The sequence below is a fragment of the Cherax quadricarinatus genome, chromosome 10 (genome assembly GCF_038502225.1).
Source record: "Cherax quadricarinatus isolate ZL_2023a chromosome 10, ASM3850222v1, whole genome shotgun sequence".
NCBI lineage: Eukaryota > Metazoa > Arthropoda > Malacostraca > Decapoda > Parastacidae > Cherax > Cherax quadricarinatus.
In genome coordinates this window covers 6,764,007-6,785,207 of record NC_091301.1, presented here as the reverse complement: position 1 = coordinate 6,785,207, position 21,201 = coordinate 6,764,007, and the positions used below count along the sequence as shown (strand labels likewise).

General features: G+C 38.7%; 1 protein-coding gene across 5 annotated transcripts in view; it reads left to right on the top strand.

The window, feature by feature from the left end:
* Window positions 1-21,201, top strand: part of Rich (Guanine nucleotide exchange factor subunit Rich) — a 253,655-nt gene that overhangs the window by 186,809 nt on the left and 45,645 nt on the right. For all 5 annotated transcript variants that reach the window (XR_011391807.1, XM_070083585.1, XM_070083584.1 and 2 more), the window contains 3 exons: window positions 4,991-5,162; window positions 6,380-6,570; window positions 12,961-13,136. Coding sequence is in view for 4 of the 5 variants with exons in the window: in XM_070083585.1 (XP_069939686.1) it covers window positions 4,991-5,162; window positions 6,380-6,570; window positions 12,961-13,136 (539 nt within the window). In the remaining variant the exon portion in view is untranslated. The remainder of the gene's footprint in view (window positions 1-4,990; window positions 5,163-6,379; window positions 6,571-12,960; window positions 13,137-21,201) is intronic.

Genomic DNA, 21,201 nt, shown 5'->3' with positions numbered 1-21,201 from the left:
TGACCAGACTGCCTCAACAATCCCTTTTCAGCCCTCTGACTAATACTTTTAGTATCTCCACACATCCTAGTTTCCACACTCCAAATTCTCTGCATAATATTTACACCACACATTGCCCTTTGACAGGACATCTCCACTGCCTCCAGTCACCTCCTCACTGCAGCATTTACAACCCAAACTTCACATTAATATAAGAGGGTTGGTATCAATATACTTTTGTACATTCCCTTCTTTACCTCTATGGATAATGTTTTTTTTTGTCTCCACAGATACCTGAACGTACCACTCACCTTTTTTCCTTCATCAATTCTATGGTTAACCTCATCCTTCATAAACCCATCTGCTAACAAGTAAACTCTCAAATATCTGAAAACATTTTTTTCTTCCATACTCTTTCTCTCCAATGTGATATTCAATTTTTCTTTATCTAAATCGTTTGATACCTTCATCACTTTACTCTTATCTAAGTTCACTTTCAATTATCTACCTTTATGCACCCTCCCAAACTTGTCCACTAACCTTTGCAACTTTTCTTTAGAATCTCCCAACAGCACAGTATCATCAGCAAAAAGTAACTGTGTCAACTCCCTTTTTTTTTTTTTTTTAAACACATCAGCCGATTCTCACCATGGCAGGGTGGCCTGAAAAAGAAAAGCTTTCACCATCATTCACTCCATCACTGTCTTGCCGGAGGGATGCTTTACACTACAGTGTATAAAACTGCAACATAAACACCCCTCCTTCAGAGTGCAGACACTGTACTTCCCATCTTCAAGACTCGAGTCCAGCCTTCCGGTTTCCCTGAATCCCTTCATAAATGTTACTTTGCTCCCACTCCAACAACACGTCAAATATTAAAAACCATTTGTCTCCATTCACTCCTATCAGATATGCTCATGCATGCTTGCTGGAAGTCCAAGCCCCTCGCACACAAAACCTTCTTTACACCCTCCCTCCAGCCTTTCCTAGGCCGACCCCAACCCCGCCTTCCCTCCTCTACAGATTTATACACTCTCAAAGTCATTCTGTTTTGTTCCATTCTTTCTACATGTCCGACCCACCTCATCAACCCTTCTTCAGCCCTCTGGACAACAGTTTTGGCAGTCCCGCACCTCTTCCTAACCTCCAAACTATATTTGAAACTACCCAAGGTTTTAGCCTCAATAACCCAACTAGGTAGACTGTTCAGTTATTGAGGCTAAAACCTTGGGTAGTTTCAAATATAGGTTGGATAAATACATGAGTGAGAGGGGTTGGACTTGAGTGGGACTTGCATATGAAAGTGGATAGAGTTATCAGAGCTTATTTCTTGGATGGCATTGAAAATTGGGTTGGACAAATGTTTTGTTAGTGGGATGGATTGTAAAGGACCTGCCTAGTATGGGCCAACAGGCCTGCTGCAGTGTTCCTTCTTTCTTATGTTCCTATGTTCTTATATGACAGGGTGGATAGGGGGGCAATGTGGCAGATGTTGCAGGTGTATGGTATAGGAGGTAAGTTACTGAAAACAGTGAAGAGTTTTTACGAGGATAGCGAGGCTCAGGTTAGAGTATGTAGGAAAGAGGGAGATTATTTCCCAGTAAAAGTAGGCCTTAGACAAGGATGTGTGATGTCACCGTGGTTGTTCAATATATTTATAGATGGGGTTGTAAGAGAAGTAAATGCGAGGATCTTGGCAAGAGGTGTGGAGTTAAAAGATAAAGAATCAAACACAAAGTGGGAGTTGTCACAGCTGCTCTTTGCTGATGACACTGCTCTTGGGAGTTTCTGAAGAGAAGTTTCAGAGTTTGGTGGATGAATTTGGTAGGGTATGTAAAAGAAGAAAATTAAAAGTGAATATAGGAAAGAGTAAGGTTATGAGGATAACAAAAAGATATGCCTTTTCCAAATCCATAAATGCCACAAAAATCTCTTTAGCCTTATCTAAATACTGCTCACCTATATGTTTCACTGTAAACACTTGGTCTACACACCCCATACCTTTCCTAAAGCCTCCTTGTTCATCTGCTATCCTACTCTCCATCTTACTCTTAATCTGCTGACACGTCAACTCCCAAATATCTGAAAACATCCACTTCTTCCATACTACCCCTCTCTAATTTGATATCCAATTTTTCTTTATATAACCCTTAAATGGTCCAAATGTATATATATGTTTTTTCAACATCTGAAAGTATGTAAAAAAATGTAGATCTTCTTTTTTGTTTTACATTTGAAAATGTGTAAAAAAAACTTTTATCTACATTTTTTTTTTTTGTTATATTTGAAAATATGTAAAAAAAAGTAGATCTACTTTTGTAGCAATACGAATTTGAACGTCGATCTCTTTGGACCTTTTAAGGGTTAAATCATTTGATACCCTCTTCACTTTACTCTTTTCTGTGTTCACTTTCAACTTTCTACCTTTACACACACACCCAAACTCATCAACTAACCTTTGCAATTTTTCTTTAGAATCTCCCATAAGCTCAGTATCATCAGCAAAAAGTAACTGTGTCAATTCCCATTTTGTATTTGATTTCCCATAATTTAATTCCACCCCTTCCCTAAACACCCTAGCATTTACTTCTTTTACAACCTCATCTATAAATATATTAAACAACCATGGTGACATTACACATCCCTGTGTAAGACCTACTTTTACTGGGAAGTAGTCTCCCTCTCTTCTACACACCCTAACCTGAGCCTCACTATCCTCATAAAAACTCTTTACAGCATTTAGTAACTTACCACCTATTCCATATACTTGCAACATCTACCACATTGCTCCCCTATCCACTCTATCATATGCCTTTTCTAAATCCATAAATGCAATGAAAACTTCCCTACCTTTATCTAAATACTGTTCACATATATGCTTCAATGTAAACACTTGATCTACACATCCCGTACCCACTCTAAAACCTCCTTGCTCATCTGCAGTCCTACATTCTGTCTTACCTCTAATTCTTTCAATAATAACCCTACCGTACACTTATTCCCATATAATTTTTCACTCACTTTTGTCCCCTTTGCCTTTATTCAGAGGAACTATGCACGCTCTCTACCAATCCCTAGGTACCTTACCCTCTTTCATGCATTTATTAAATAATAGCACCAGCCACTCCAAAACTATATCCCCACCTACTTTTAACATTTCTATCTTTATCCCATCAATACCAGCTGCCTTACCCCGTTTCATTCTACCCACTGCCTCACCAACTTCCCCCACACTCACAACTGACTCTTCCTCACTCTTACAAGATGTTATTCCTCCTTGCCCTATACACGAAATCACAGCTTCCCTATCTTCATCAACATCTAACAGTTCCTCAAAATATTCCTTCCTTCTTCCCGATACCTCTAACTCTCCATTTAATAAATCTCCTCTCCTATTTTTAACTGTCAAACCCATTTGTTCCCTAGGCTTCCTCAACCTATTAATCTCACTCCAAAACTTTTTCTTATTTTCAACAAAATTTGTTGATAACACCTCACCCACTCTCTCATTTGCTCTCTTTTTACATTGCTTCACCACTCTCTTAACCTCTCTTTTTCTCTCCATATACTCTTCCCTCGCCCTGCCTCGGTGGGAGACGACCGACTTGTTGGGGGAAAAAAAAAAAATACTCTTCTCTCCTTGCATCACTTCTACTTTGTAAAAACCTCTCATATGCTAACTTTTTCTCACTTACTTCTCTTTTTACATCATTATTCCACCAATTGCTCTTCTTCCCTCCTGCACCCGCTTTCATGTAACCACAAACTTCTGCTGAACACTAACACTACAATCTTGAACCTACCCCATACAGCTTCGACCCCATTGCCTATACTCTCACTAGCCCATCTATCCTCCAATAGTTGTTTATATCTTATCCTAACTGCCTCCTCTTTTAGTTTATACACCTTCACCTCTCTCTTACTTGCTGCTTCTATTTTCCTTGTATCCTATCTACCTTTTACTCTCACTGTAGCTACAACTAAAAAGTGATCTGATATATCTGTGGCCCCTCTATAAATATGTACATCCTGAAGTCTACTCAACAGTCTTTTATCCACCAATACGTAGTCCAACAAAATACTGTTATTACGCCTTGTATTATCTATAACTAAACCTCTTTCTATACAAAGTTCAGTCAAGGGGCTCCCATTATCATTTTTACCTGGCAACCCAATCTTACCTACCACATCCTCTCTAAATGTTTCTGCTACTTTAGCATTTAGGTCCCCTACCACAATTACTCTCACATGGTTCAAAGGTTCCTATACATTCGCTTAACATCTCCCAAAATCTCTCTCTCTCCTCTACACCCATCTGCTGTCTCCCCAACACCCTAGCATTTACTTCTTTTACAACCCCATCTATAAATATATTAAACAACCATGGTGACATTACACATCCCTGTCTAAGACCTACTTTTACTGGAAATAATCTCCATCTCTATCATATGCCTTTTCTAAATCCATAACTGCAATGAAAACTTCCCTACCTCTATCTAAATACGTACTGTTCACATATATGCTTCAATGTAAATACTTGATCTACACATCCCCTACCCATTCTAAAACCTCTTTGCTCATTTGCAATCCTATTCTCTATCTTGCCTCTAATATATGGATAGGAAAATGCTGAGAAAACTGTTTAGAGTATTTTAGGGTAAAATCTGAGGATGCAGCAGTTGTATGGGGGTCTACCCCTAAAAGCATGAAAAAAATTATAAAATGCTTTGAGGCCAAAGATTTGGAAAGTATTCAAATCCAGTACATGTTGATTCTCATGCTTGCCAGACACAGGGCTTGGTACTTGCATTTGTTGATCACTAATAGTGTTATTATAATATACTTTTAATACACAAATAACCTGCACATTGAAGAGAGGAGCTTATGACAACGTTTCGGTCCAACTTGGTTCCAGTCACGGTATTGTGCCTTTTTTTGTTATATTTTTAATGTTCTGATGACCCAGAAAAAACACTAAAAACCTGAAGTTCATTAGTATAAATTCTAACAGGTTGCTTCTGTTGGTACGGGTGAGATTGGTGATAGTGGTTATCTAAGTCAGGCAACAGGAGACACTCATACAGTTACTCCTCAGCATGGCCCACACTCTCCATCTACTTCGTATTCTCTCTCTGAGATGGTGCCTCGTCAAGCTCTTTTATTGCCGCAGACTCCTAGAGCTGGTTAGTGTGTGCTATAAATCCTTAATAGAGTACAGTATATATTGTAATAGTATTTCACATTGTTTAGATCTGGTGGTGAGCACTCTTAAAAATATTGAATATTTTTAACTTTCATTGATTCTAGTATTTTAATTTTATCTTAATCTTACATTTAACAAGTAATGTAAATATATATTGATTTTAATAGATTGTAACCTGGAAATGTGGCTGAATTTCAATTCATACATTGTAATTTATGTGGATTAGTGGGAGACAGCCAGTGTCATTACAAATAAATACAGCCTCTGCTCACTTAACAACAGAGTTCCGTTCCTAAGACCACGTCGGTAAATGAATTCGTCACTAAGTGTAGAGCATGCTATAATGATAGTGGGTTTGTGTCATCCATCTTTGATATTATTTTAATGTCACTCTTGCACTATTTATAACATTTCTGGTATATTTTTAAATGTTTATACAGCAGTTTATTGTATATTGTAATAAACAGAACAGAGCAAATCAGCTCTAATATACATTATTTAGGTATGAATACTGATCAGAGAGCCTGTTGTAAGTCCAAGTTGTCGATAAACGAGTACATCGCTAAGTGAGGAGAGACTGTAGTTAAATATTGCATGCCAGATATACATGTATAAGTAATAGTAGTGCTTAATCATACATTGCAAATAGCACTTACATTTATGCAATCAAAGAATAAGCTGGAAATTCAGTAGCTTTACTGTCAGCTTGTGCAAGTGCTAGAGAAACTTGTATTAGCATCATCCAACATGACCAGAAGTTTACATTTTACTCAGTAGTGAAGGCTCACAACCTCAACCTTGAGGTTAACATTGTATCATGCTAAAAAGATGAACATTGTTGCCAGGCATCTATTTGATAAATATAATGTGGAATTTTGGCAGATGAGACATATCTTATGCATGATGTAGGAATGACCTTTGTTTTGTCTGTTCCTTTTGTAAAACTAATTTTCTCACTAAATGCATATGGAGACTACCATCAGAAGCATAAGAGTATATATACAATACTGCATTTAGTTGTAATTGCTGTGTGATTTTATTAGGAGTATGTTTCTAAATTAAATTCCAATTTCAATCTTGCTGAAGTTTAATTTAATTTACTATAATTTTTCAGGTAAATAATTTTGTTTTTGTTTTATATGTAAATCTGATGGTCAATTTTTTTTTTACATTTCATGTATTATTTACACTTTGCAGGTGATACAGTAAGTATCATGAGCGAAGAAGGAACCGTATATGGAGATGACGCATCTAGTATATGTGGAGACTGGAGCCCTGAGAGCAGTGACCCAACTCGTGATCTGCTGTCTAGGCCCCCTGATCCTCCTCCACAAGCCACTCCAAGACCACCCCCTCATGCTGAGGTTCAGCTCAGATATTTATTGCAGGCATGTTGTTGACAGTCTTTGGGAAAGTGTCTTTTTTTTTTTCTTTGTTTTTCATTTAGATACATTTGTTTATATTCTTGGAGGAAATTTTTCTATATTATACAAAACAGTTACAGTGGTCAATTTACATCAGTCTCGTTCGTTATGCTATTTTCATTTGTACACCAAACGTCTGCTGTTAATGAGAATTATGTTTTATGACAAAAATGTGAAGGTGCATAGATAGTAATTAACTGCATTAGAGATAGAATAACAAGACCCCCTACTTCAGAAATTATTTTGAGTAGAAAATATTTAATTGGATCACTTGTCAAAATTTGCTTTTAGTTTTAAGGTTGAAAGGGAGAATAGGTGAGTGTGTGATTTAGCAAGAGGGCAGGCAAATGGGTGAGGGCAAGAGTAAACAAGAGATAAGGCAAGAAAGCAAAGCAAAAGGTAAATGAAAGAGCAAAAAGTTTGGCAAGAGAATGAGCAGACAAGTTAGAAAGGGCAATTCAGTGAGGGAATGAAGCTGGCTATTATCCAAATTTTAATTAATTTAGTTGCAAAACAAAATAAAAAAAATATTTCACTTATCTCAATTGGTGTGTTGATGAGTCTACAGCAACAATGGTGCTCTCATTAGTGTAGTTTTGAGAAACTTATGTAAGCTCCACTATAAATGCATGAAACTAATTTGCAAAAATAGGAAATATTCGAGTTCTTTTGTAAAAATCTTGACATTATCATTGTGAAGCATGGATTTTAACCCTTTGACTGTTTTGGTTGTATATATACGTCTTACGAGCCACCGTTTTTGATGTATATATACAGTGGTCCCTCAATAATCGTCCGGCCTGAAAATCGTCCATTTCGGAAATAGTCGCGTTATTTCATCTAAACATTGGTTCGCAAATGGTCCGTTAACTCACTAATCGTCTTTCGTCCTGGACACATACTCATGGCTCTGAGCACCTCAGCCTCCCTTCCCAGCCAGTGTGCCATTGTTTACCAGTGAGCGACGGTCCCCTCACATGTTCATACGAAATATTTCGTAATATTCCATTCATTTTAGTGCTTGCAAGTGCTAAATAAGCTACCATGGCTCCAAAGAAAGCTCCTAGTGCCAAGCCTTTGGTAAAGATGGTGAGAAATATGATTGAATTTAAGAAAAGCATCATTGAACAATATGAAAGTGGCGTACGTGTGGGCGAACCGGCCAGGATGTATAACAAATCCCGTACAACCATATCTTCCATCATAGCCAAGAAAAAGGAAATCAAAGAAGCTGTTGTTGCAAAGGGGGTAAATATGCTGGCAAAAATGAGATCACCAATACTTGAAGATGTTGAGAAGTTATTATTGGTGTGGATAAACGAGAAACAATTAGCAGGAGATAGTCTTATGACGTCGATTGTTTGTGAAAAGGCTAGGCAGTTGCATAACAATTTGGTAAAGAAATTGCCTGCAACTAGTGGTGATGTGAGTGAATATAAGGCCAGCAAAGGCTGGTTTGAGAGATTTAAGCGTACTGGCATACACAGTGTGATAAGGCATGGTGAGGCTGCCAGTTCGGACCATTCTGAAAATCCCAGAGTGTTCAAGAAAAACAATGTTATGAAGAGTAAATTGTGTGTGTTTTGGAGATCCAATAATAAGTCATGGGTCACGAGGGAAATTTTTGTCGAGTGATTCGATGAAGTGTTTGTCCCTTGTGTGAAGCATTACCTCCTGGAAAAGAAAATGGATCTCAAGTGCCTCCTACTAATGGACAATGCACCTGCTCATCCTCCAAACTTGGATGACCTAATTCTGAAAGAGTTTGGGTTCATCACAGTAAAGTTCTTGCCCCCGAATACCACTCCTGTCCTCCAGCCCATGGACCAGCAGGTCATTTCAAACTCTACACCACAGCAATGTTCGAAAGGTGCTTTAATGTGACCCTAAGAGATTTTTGGAAAGAACACTTCAGTATTCTCCATTGCATAAGCCTTATAGGTAAGGCTTGGGAGGGAGTGACTACCAGGACTTCGAACTCTGCTTGGAGAAACTTGTGGCCAGATTGTGTCCACAGGAGGGATTTTGAAGGGTTTGAGGCAGCCCCTGATGAGCCTCTGTCAGTTGTGAACTCTATTGTGGCACTGGGGAGTTCCATGGGGTTGGATGTAAGTTTGGAGGATGTAGAAGAGTTGGTGGAGGACCACAACGAAGAGCTAACCACTGAGGAGCTGCAAGAGCTTCAGCAGGAACAGCAACAGATCGCAGCTCACAATCTTGCTGCAGAGGAGGAGGAAGAGAGATGGAAGAAGGTGCCTTCTTCAGAAATTAAGGAGATTTTTGAAATGTGGGGTAGGAGGGAAAGATTTATGGAGAAACGTCACCCTGAGAAGGATGTTGCAAGCCATATTGGCATCTTGTACAGTGACAGAGTCTTGGCCCATTTTAGGGAAGTTTTAAAGAGACGCCAGAAACAGAGCTCTCTGGACAGTTTTTTTGCGAGACAGGACTCCAGTGACTCTCAAGCTGGTCCTAGTGGCATTAAGAAACAGAGAAGAGAAGTAACCCCAGAAAAGCACTTGGTACCTGAGGTGATGGAAGGGGATTCCTCTTCCAAACAGTAATTCAATCTCTCTCCTCCTCCAGTCTTCCATACACTAAGAAGAATCGCCAATAAAGGTAAGTGTTATGTTGTTAATGTTTCATTCATCATGTCCCATTGTATTGTTTGTACTACATCTATATTTCATGTAAAAAATTTTTTTGTTTTAATACTTCTGGGTGTCAGGAATGGATTAATTGTATTTACATCATTTCTTATGGGGAAAATTGATTCAAAAATCGTCTATTTCGATAATAGTCCCACTTCCAGGAACGGATTAAGGATGATAATTGAGGGACCACTGTACTCATAAATTTTAGCGGCTTCAAATCAAGCAGGAGAAAACTGGTAGGCCCACATGTGAGAGAATGGGTCTGCGTGGTCAGTGTGCACCATATTAAAAAAAATTCTGCAGCATGCAGTGCAAAATGAGAAAAAAAAACTGACTTTTTTTTTAATTAAAATGCCGACTTTGTGGTCTATTTTTTGTATAGTATTTATGGTTGTATTCTCGTTTTCTTGGTCTCTTTTGATAGAATGGAAAACTTATTATAGAAATAGAGGTGATTCTGATTGATTTTACTATGAAAAGAACCTTGAAATGGAGCTCGATTAGGGGAAATGTTTGATTTTTGCCGATGCTCAAAAGTAAACAAATGATGTCATTTTCCAATAAATGTCCAAGTAGCCATTCTAATATGCAGTCATGAATGGGTTGACATTATTTAAACAATTATTACAATATTGCAGTAGTCTGCATAACAGTAAATCTTCTATTTTTTGTTTGAATAAAAATTCAAAATAGAAAGCAAGAGTAATATCAGAGGGGCCTGGTGACGTGAATGATGAACAAAGAAAATGTTATTTTAGAGCCAGGAATGTCTGCATTGTTCATTCTGGACCCTATTTTGAAATTGTCATATTTTTTAATTTTCGTGAAATTGGCCAAATTGCAAATTTCTGATCATGTTATTGGGTAGTTGAAATCGGTAAATGGGCAGTTTCTTGTACTCAATTGATAGAAAAAATGGAGTTCTAAAGAAATAGCTATGAGTTTGGTCAACTGGAACAACAGAATTAGCTGAAAATAAAGCTCAAAGTGGGCGAAATTGCCGATTCGTAAATATCGCCGAGGTCATTAACATCGTGAGAGCGTAATTCCGTCAGTTTTCCATCAAATTTTGTTCTTTTGGTGTCATTACAATCGGGAAAAGATTCTCGATCATTTCTTAAGAAAAAATAATTTTTTTTTTTTAACCCGTAAATGGTCCAAACGTATATATACGTTTTTTCAACATTTGAAAGTACATGTATGTAAAAAAAGTAGATCTTCTTTTTGTTTTTTTACATTTGAAAATGTGTAAAAAAACTTTGATCTACTTTTTTTTTGTTATATTTGAAAATATGTAAAAAAAACGTAGATCTACTTTTGTAGCACTACACATGTGAACGTAGATCTGCTTGGACCGTTTACGGGTTAAATTTTGCGACACCAGGAGACACTTCAGGATTTGAGGTTGCGACAGTCAAGGGGTTAAATGTTGCAGTTAGACGAAGGCTGGTGGCAGTGGCAATACCACGTCTAAGGGCCATGTGTGATGTGAATATTGTATTTTAATATTTTTTTATTAATACATCAGCCGTTTCCCCACCAAGGCAGGGTGACCCAAAAAAGAAGAAACATTTTCATCATCATTCACTCCATCGCTGCCTTGCCAGAGATGTTCCTACACTACAGTTAAAACTTTGCAACATATCAACACCCTTCCTTCAGAGCACTGGCACTGTACTTCCCACCTCCAGGACTCAAGTCCGACTATCTGACTTTCCTGAATCCTTTCATAAATGTTATTTTGCTCACACCCCAACAGCACATTGAGTCATGAAAACTGTTTTTCTCCACTCATTCCTATCTAACTTGCTCACACATGCTTGCTGGAAGTTCAAGCCTCTCACACACAAAACTTTTACCCCCTCCCTCCAGCCATTCCTAGGATGACCCCTACTCTATCTTCCTTCCACTACAGATATATATACTTCTTCTTCTTTCAACGTACCAGCCGTATCCCACTGAGGTGGGGTGGCCCAAAAGAAAAAACTGAAGTTTCTCCTTTTAAATTTAGTAATATATACAGGAGTTACTAGCCCCTTGCTCCCGGCATTTTAGTCGCCTCTTACGACACGCATGGCTTACAGAGGAAGAATTCTGTTCCACTTCCCCATGGAGATAAGAGGAAATAAACAAGAACAAGAATTAGAAAGAAAATAGAAGAAAACCCAGAGGGGTGTGTATATATATGCTTGTACATGTATGTGTAGTGTGACCTAAGTGTAAGTAGAAATAGCAAGACTTACCTGTAATCTTGCAGATTTATGAGACAGACAAAAGACACCAGCAATCCTACCATCATGTAAAACAATTACAGGCTTTCGTTTTACACTCACTTGGCAGGACGGTAGTACCTCCCTGGGCGGTTGCTGTCTACCAACCTACTACCTACAGATATATATACATGTACATATATATACCCTCCAAGTCATTCTGCTATGTTTCATCCTCTCTGAATATCTGAACCACCTCAACAATCCTTCCTCTTCTCCTCTGGATAATACTTTTAGAAACCCCTGCACCTTCTTCTAATCTCCAAGCTACAGATTCTCTGCATTATATTCACTGCACATTACCCTCATACACATCTAAACTGCCTCAAGCCTTCTCCTTGTTGCAACATTCATTACCCATGCTTCACACCCATATAAGAGCATTGGTACCACTATACTGTCATGCATTCCACTCTTTGCTTTCATGGATAATGTTCTCTGTCTCCACAGACTCCTCAGTGCTCCACTCGCCTTTTTCTCCGTCATCAATTCTGTGATTCACCTCGTCTTTCATAGACCCATCGGCTGACAAATCCACTCCCAGATTTCTGAATACATTCACTTCCTCCATATTCTCTCCCTCCAATCTGATATCCAGTCTTTCATTACCTAAATTTTTACCTAAATTTTTTGTTATCCTCATCACCTTATTCTTTCATACATTCACTTTTAATTTCCTTTTTTTCTTACATACCCTTCCAAACTCATTCACCAATCCTCTGCAGCTTTTCTTCAGAATCTCCCAAAAGCACAGAGAATTCATAGTATGGAGATTAGAAGTAGGTACAAGGTTACCAAAAATATCATTCAGTGGGCTGAGGAGGAGTTATTGCAGTGGTTTCGACAGTTAGAGAAGATGGAGCAAAATAGGATGACTTGGAGGGTGTATAAATCAGTACTAGAGGAAAGGAAGGGTAAAGGGTCATTCTAGGAAAGGTTAGAGGGAGGGGATACAGGAAATTTTGTAGGCGAGGGGCTTGGACATCCAACAGGTGTGGTGAGTGTGTTAGATAAGAGTGAGTGGAGGCAGATGGCTTTTGGGACCTGATGAGCTGTTGGAGTGTGAGCAGGGTAACATTTTGTGAAGCCTTTTAGGGAGACTGGTTAGCTGGACTTGAATCCTGGAGGTGAGAAGTACAATGCCTGCACTCTAAAGGAGGAGTTTGGGATATTTACTGTTTGGAGGGACATCTGAACTATTGTATCTACGTGTCTCTGGCAAGACAGTGATAGTGTGAATGATGGAGAAAGTGTTTCTTTTTCAATTCACCCTTCCCTCGATGGGAGATGGCCAGTGAGTTAAAAAAAAGAATCACATATGAATATAAAGTCGGCGTAGAAAAACCTTTCTGTGAGAACAGATTTTCATTCCACTCATAATCTCAGTTGCTGTACAGTTTAATTTTTTTTTTTTTTTACATTTTCCACAGGTACTTTTGGAGGCAGGATGCCTTGAGTGGAGTGTTGTTGTTGCTGTGGTATTAAGAGACGCCCTAGCAGTATTGCGAGTGGTGACCTTGGCACGGGCCTCTGATATCTCTGCTCAAGTTATAATTCGACTCACTACAGGTTTACAAGATCTCTTACATTTTACAAATACTGAATGGTGTGTAATATGTAATTACTCAATTTCTTATTTGTCACTATTGTTTACTAAATTTTTTTCTAATTTTTCTTTGATATTGAAATGCCGTTAACAGTAATAAAAATGATCACTTATTTAATTGCCTAGTAAAATTTAAAATTTCTTTTTCCCCCAAAGTTAGTATCAAATTTGGTTCAAGGGTTCCACTTCACTAATAAACATAAATTTCCATGTGGTGGATGCACTGTCTTCAGATCAACTCTCTTTCTTATGATGGTTCTTTCATTTGTCTATACACAACTACGGCTTTACGTTGAGAGTCCACACCGTAGATCTACGCCATGAGCTCAGCTCACTCTGATAAGCTGTGAGCGGTAAATTTGGGCCTAGATATGAGAGAATACATCTATGTGGTATGTGTGGACCACATAAAACAAATCCTGCAGCACACAGTGCATAATGAGAGAAAAAACTGAGACCGTAATTTTCGATTAAAACAGCAAGTTTGCCATGTTTTTTCATATGTTTTTTATAGATGTATTTGCGATTTCTTGGTCTCATTTGATAGAATGGAAGGTATATTACAGAAATAGAGATAATTTTGATTGGTTTTAGTATTGAAATGGCTTGAAACTGAGCTCAAAGTAGCGGAAATGTTAAATTTTTGCCAAAGTTTAAGAGTAAACAAATGATCTCACACGTGTAATACATGCCAGCTGGTGGGTCTAATATACATTCACAAATGTGCTGATATTATTTATACAATTATTACAATATTGCATGACAGGAAATCTTCTATTTTTTGGTTTGAATAAAAATTCATTATGTGAATTAAAAATAAAAATGGAATTCATTTGTAAATCCTGAAAACATAATTAATGAACAGAGGAAATGTTAGTTTAGTGCCACAAATGCCAGCATTGTTTATTCTGGATCCTATTTTAAAATGGAACATTTTGAACTTTGCACTAAATTGGCCAAATTACCAATTTCTGATCACTTTATTTTGTAGTTGATACAGCTGAGTTGGCAATTTCTTGTGCTCAGTCAATAGAATAGAAGTAATACTAGTGAAATAGCTAATAATTTGATCAACTGGAATAAGGTAATTGGCCTAAAATGGGAGTCAAAGTCGGCAAAATTGCTGATGCATAAATATCACTGACACATCAAAATTTGCAAGAGCATAATTTTGTCAATTTTCCATCAAATTTCATACTTTTTGTTTTATTACCTCCAGAAAAAGATTCTCTACCATTTCATAAGAAAAAATAACAAAATTATTTTTTGAAAATTCTTGGACACTGGTGCGCACTTCGAAATTTAGCCTCTGGACCCTGAAAGGGTTAAAGGAGGGGTTTTGGATATTGGCTGTATGGAGTGACATCCAAACTATCATATCTTGGCACCTTTGCAAAGACAGTGATTATGTGTGAATGATGGTAAAAGTGTTGAATGAAGGTGAAAGGGTTTATTTCTTTTTTGGGACACCTGGCCTCAGTGGGAGACAGCCGACATGTAAATGCTGCAGCAAGGAGGCGGTTGGAGGCAGTGGAGATGTCCTGTCTAAGGGCAATGTGTGGTGTAAATATTATGCAGAGAATTCAGAGTGTGGAAATTATGAGAAGGTAAGGAGTTAATAAAGGTATTAGTCAGAGGGCTGAAGAGGGGTTGTTGAGGTGGTTTGGTCATTTAGAGAGAATGGATCAAAGTAGAATGACATGGAGAGTGTATAAATCTGTAGGGAAAGGAAAGCGGGGTAGGGGTCGTCCTCAAAAATGTTGGAGGGAGGGGGTAAAGGAGGGTTTTGTGGGCGAGGGGCTTGGACTTCCAGCAAACATACATGAGTGTGTTAAATAGGAGTGAATGGAGACAAATGGTATTTGGGACCTGACAAGCTGTTGGAGTGTGAGCAGGGTAATATTTAGTGAAGGGACATGAGTCCTGGAAATGGGAAGTACAATGCCTGCACTTTAAAGGAGGGGTTTGGGATATTGGCAGTTTGGAGGAATATGTTGTGTATCTTTATACGTATATGCTTCTAAACTGTTGTATTCTGAGCACCTCTGCAAAAATAGTGATTATGTGTGAGTGAGGTGAAAGTGTTGAATGATGAAAGTATTTTCTTTTTGGGGATTTTCTTTCTTTTTGGGTCACCCTGCCATGGTGGGAGACGGCCAACTTGTTAAAAAAAAAATGTATACATGTATTATTGTGCCCATGAACAAGTGGTATTGATCAGTAACAACACTGGCGTGCCTCATTGTGGGCAAAAGCTCATGACGCCTTAATCCACAGGACCACACAATCCTTAAGAGTAGCGCATCCAGCAGAACTGAATGATGTTCTACTGCCGCCGCTGCCTCCTCCGCCGCCTCTGCCGCCGCCTCCTCCGCCTCCTCCTCCTCCTCCTCCTCCTCCTCCTCCTCCTCCTCCTCTTCTTCTTATTCTTTTTCCTCCGCCTTATATATACCCGCCCTGCCCCAATTCTCGTTAATGTGACTTTGTAAATGGTCCAACTCGCACTGAAACGTCGTCGTAAGCTCCTCTCTTCTATGTGCGGGTTTTGTGTATCGTTTCAATCACGGTATTGTGCCTTTTGTGTTATTTATGAATGTTGTACTCTCTACCCAAGGACATATGGTGGTGTGGATGACTCTAGGCTAATTTCATTCTAGTCCCTGTTTGGTGTACTAGTACAACGAGCAGTATTTTATATTATTGTGCCCACAAACAAGTGGTATTGATCAGTAACAACACTGTGACTAGCCAAGGACTTGAACCCATGCTGCTTTGGTAGGTAGTAGGTTGGTAGACAGCAACTGCCCAGGGAGGTACTACCATCCTGCCAAGTGAGTGTAAAACAAAAGCTTGTAATTGCTTTACATGATGGTAGGATTGCTGGTATCTTTTTTTTCTGTCTCATAAACATGCAAGATTTCAGGTATGTCTTGTTACTTCTACTTACACTTATGTCACACTACATATGCATGTTTTTTTTTTTCTACAGTTGGCCGTCTCCCACCGAGGCAGGGTGACCCAAAAAAGAAAGAAAATCCCCAAAAAGAAAATGCTTTCTTCATCATTCAACACTTTCACCACACTCACACATAATCACTGTTTTTGCAGAGGAGCTCAGAATACAACAGCTTAGAAGCATATACGTATAAAGATACACAACATATCCCTCCAAACTGCCAATATCCCAAACCCCTCCTTTTAAAGTGCAGGCATTGTACTTCCCATTTCCAGGACTCAAGTCCGACTATATGAAAATAACCGGTTTCCCTGAATCCCTTCACTAAATATTACCCTGCTCACACTCCAACAGATCATCAGGTCCCAAGTACCATTCGTCTCCATTCACTCCTATCTAACACGCTCACGCACGCTTGCTGGAAGTCCAAGCCCCTTACCCACAAAACCTCCTTTACCCCCTCTCTCCAACCCTTTCGAGGACGACCCCTACCTTGCCTTCCTTCCCCTATAGATTTATATGCTTTCCATGTCATTCTACTTTGATCCATTCTCTCTAAATGACCAAACCACCTCAACAACCCCTCTTCTGCCCTCTGACTAATACTTTTATTAACTCCACACCTTTTCCTAATTTCCACACTCCGAATTTTCTGCATAATATTTACACCACACATTGCCCTTAGACAGGACATCTCCACTGCCTCCAACCGTCTCCTCACTGCTGCATTTACCACCCGAGCTTCACACCCATATAAGAGTGTTGGTACTACTATACTTTCATACATTCCCTTCTTTGCCTCCATAGATAACATTTTTTGACTCCACATATACCTCAATGCACCACTCACCTTTTTTCCCTCATCAATTCTATGATTAACCTCATCCTTCATAAATCCATCCGCCGACACGTCAACTCCCAAGTATCTGAAAACATTTACTTCTTCCATACTCCTCCTCCCCAATTTGATATCCAATTTTTCTTTATCTAAATCATTTGATACCCTCATCACCTTACTCTTTTCTATTTTCACTTTCAACGTTCTACCTTTACACACATTCCCAAACTCATCCACTAACTTTTGCAATTTTTCTTTAGAATCTCCCATAAGCACAGTATCATCAGCAAAAAGTAACTGTGTTAATTCCCATTTTGAATTTGATTCCCCATAATTTAATCCCACCCCTCTCCCGAACACCCTAGCATTTACTTCTTTTACAACCCCATCTATAAATATATTAAACAACCATGGTGACATTACACATCCCTGTCTAAGACCTACTTTTACCGGGAAGTAGTCTCCCTCTTCTACACACCCTAACCTGAGCCTCACTATCCTCATAAAAACTCTTTACAGCATTTAGTAACTTACCACCTATTCCATATACTTGCAACATCTGCCACATTGCTCCCCTATCCACTCTATCATATGCCTTTTCTAAATCCATAAATGCAATAAAAACTTCCCTACCTTTATCTAATACTGTTCACATATATGCTTCAATGTAAACACTTGATCTACACATCCCCTACCCACTCTGAAACCTCCTTGCTCATCCGCAATCCTACATTCTGTCTTACCTCTAATTCTTTCAATTAAAACCCTACCATACACTTTTCCTGGTATACTCAATAAACTTATTCCTCTATAATTTTTACAATCTCTTTTGTCCCCTTTCCCTTTATATAAAGGGACTATACATGCTCTCTGCCAATCCCTAGGTACCTTCCCCTCTTTCATACATTTATTAAACAAAAGTACCAACCACTCCAACACTATATCCCCCCTGCTTTTAACATTTCTGTCATGATCCCATCAGTTCCAGCTGCTTTACCCCCTTTCATTTTACGTAATGCCTCACGTACCTCCCCCACACTTACATTCTGCTCTTCTTCACTCCTAAAAGATGGTATACCTCCCTGACCAGTGCATGAAATTACCACCTCCCTTTCTTCCTCAACATTTAAAAGTTCCTCAAAATATTCTCGCCATCTACCTAATACCTCCCTCTCCCCATCTACTAACTCCCCTACTCTATTTTTAACTGACAAATCCATACTTTCCCTAGGCTTTCTTAACTTGTTTAACTCACTCCAAAATTTTTTCTTATTTTCATTAAAATTTCTTGACAATGCCTCTCCCACTCTATCATCTGCTCTCCCTTTGCACTCTCTCACCACTCTCTTCACCTTTCTTTTACTGTCCATGTACTCTACTTTCCTTATAACACTTCTGCTTTGTAAAAACCTCTCATAAGCTAACTTTTTCTCTTTTATCACACCCTTTACTTCATCATTCCACCAATCACTCCTCTTTCCACCTGCCCCCACCCTCCTATAACCACAAACTTCTGCCCCACATTCTAATACTGCATTTTTAAAACTATTCCAACCCTCTTCAACCCCCCCACTACTCATCTTTGCACTAGCCCACCTTTCTGCCAACAGTCGCTTATATCTCCCTCGAACTTCCTCCTCCCTTAGTTTATACACTTTCACCTCCCTCTTACTTGTTGTTGCCACCTTCCTCTTTTCCCATCTACCTCTTACTCTAACTGTAGCTACAACTAAATAATGATCCGTTATATCAGTTGCCCCTGTATAAACATGTACATCCTGGAGCCTACCCATCAACCTTTTATCCACCAATACATAATCTAACAAACTACTTTCATTACGTGCTACATCATACCTTGTATATTTATTTATCCTCTTTTTCATAAAATATGTATTACTTATTACCAAATCTCTTTCTACACAGCTCAATTAAAGGCTCCCCATTTACATTTACCCCTGGCACCCCAAATTTACCTACTACTCCCTCCATAACATTTTTACCCACTTTAGCATTGAAATCCCCAACCACCATTACTCTCACACTTGATTCAAAACTCCCCATGCATTCACTCAACATTTCCCAAAATCTCTCTTTCTCCTCTACACTTCTTTCTTCTCCAGGTGCATACACGCTTACTATAATCCACTTTTCACATCCAATCTTTATTTTACTCCATATAATCCTTGAATTAATACATTTATAGTCCCTCTTTTCCTGCCATAGCTTATCCTTCAACATTATTGCTACTCCTTCTTTAGCTCTAACTCTATTTGAAACCCCTGACCTAATCCCATTTATTCCTCTCCATTGAAACTCTCCCACCCCTTTCAGCTTCGTTTCACTTAAAGCCAGGACATCCAGCTTCTTCTCATTCATAACATCCACAATCATCTCTTTCTTATCATTTGCACAACATCCACGCACATTCAGACTTCCCACTTTGACAATTTTCTTCTTCTTATTCTTTTTAATAATCTTTACAGGAAAAAGGGGTTACTAGCCCATTGTTCCCGGCATTTTAGTTGACTTTTACAACACGATGGCTTACGGAGGAAAGATTCTTATTCCACTTCCCCATGGATATAAAAGGAAAAGTAATAAGACCAAGAACTATTAAGATAAAATCAAAGAAAACTCAGATGAGTGTGTATAAATAAACGTGTACATGTATGTGTGTATATATACACACTCCTCTGGGTTTTCTTTTATTTTCTTACCAGTTTTTTTTTTCTCTCAACAAGTCGGCCGTCTCCCACCGAGGCAGGGTGACCCAAAGAGAAAGAAAATCCCCAAAAAGAAAAAACTTTCATCATCATTCGACACTTTCACCTCACTCACACATAATCACTGTTTTTGCAGAGGTGCCCGGAATACAACAGTTTAGAAATCTATATGTATAAAAACACACAACATATCTCTCCAAACTGCCAGTATCCCAAACCCCTCCTTTAGAGTGCAGGCATTGTACTTCCCATTTCCAGGACTCAAGTCCGGTTATATAAAATAACCGGTTTCCCTGAATCCCTTCACTAAATATTACCCTGCTCACACTCCAACAGATCGTCTCCCAAATACCATTTGCCTCCATTCACTCCTATCTAACATGCTCGTGCACGCTTGCTGGAAGTCCAAACCCCTCGCCCACAATACCTCCTTTACCCCCTCCCTCCAACCTTTTCGAGGACGACCCCTACCCCGCCTCCCTCCCCCTACAGATTTATATGCTCTCCATGTCATTGTACTTTGATCCATTCTCTCTAAATGACCAAACCACCTCAACAAACCCTCTTGAGCCCTCTGACTAATACTTTTATTAACTCCACACCTTCTCCTAATTTCCACACTCCGAATTTTCTGCATAATATTTACACCACACATTGCCCTTAGACAGGACATCTCCCCTGCCTCCAACCGCCTCCTCATTGCAGCATTTACAACCCATGCTTCACACCCATATACTTTCGTACATTCCCTTCTTTGCCTCCATAGATAACGTTTTTTGTCTCCACATATACCTCATTGCACCTCTCGCTTTTTTTCCTTCATCAATTCTATGATTAACCTCATCCTTCATAAATCCATCCATTGACACTTCAACTCCCAAATATCTGAAAACATTCGCTTCTTCCATACTCCTCCTCCCCAATTTGATATCCAATTTTTCTTTATCTAAATCATTTGATACCCTCATCACCTTACTCTTTTCTATGTTCACTTTCAACTTTCTACCTTTACACGTATATATATTTATTTATTTACTCACTTATCTGGTTTTTCTTTTATTTTCTTAATAGTTCTTGTTCTTTATTTTTATCTCCTTGTGGAAGTGGAAAAGAATTCTTCCTCCATAAGCTATGCGTGTTGTAAGAGGCGGCTAACATGCTGGGGGCAAGGGGCTAGTAACCCCTTCTCTTGTATAAATTACTAAATTTAAATAGAGAAACTTTTGTTTTTCTTTTTGGGCCACCCTGCCTTGGTGGGATATGGCCAGTTTGTTGAAAAAAAAATATTTATTTATTTATTTACTCACTTATCTGGGTTTTCTTTTATTTTCTTAATAGTTCTTGTTGTTTATTTCCATAAGCAATGCGTGTTGTAAGAGGCACATAGGGTTACTAGCCCCTTGCTCCTGGCAAGGGGCTAGTAACCCCTTCTCCTGTATAAATTATTAAATTTAAAAAGAAAAACTTTCATTTTTCTTTTTAGGTATCCTGCCTTGGTGGGATACATCTGGTTAGATGAAAAATAAAATCTGCCTGAAGTGCATGATT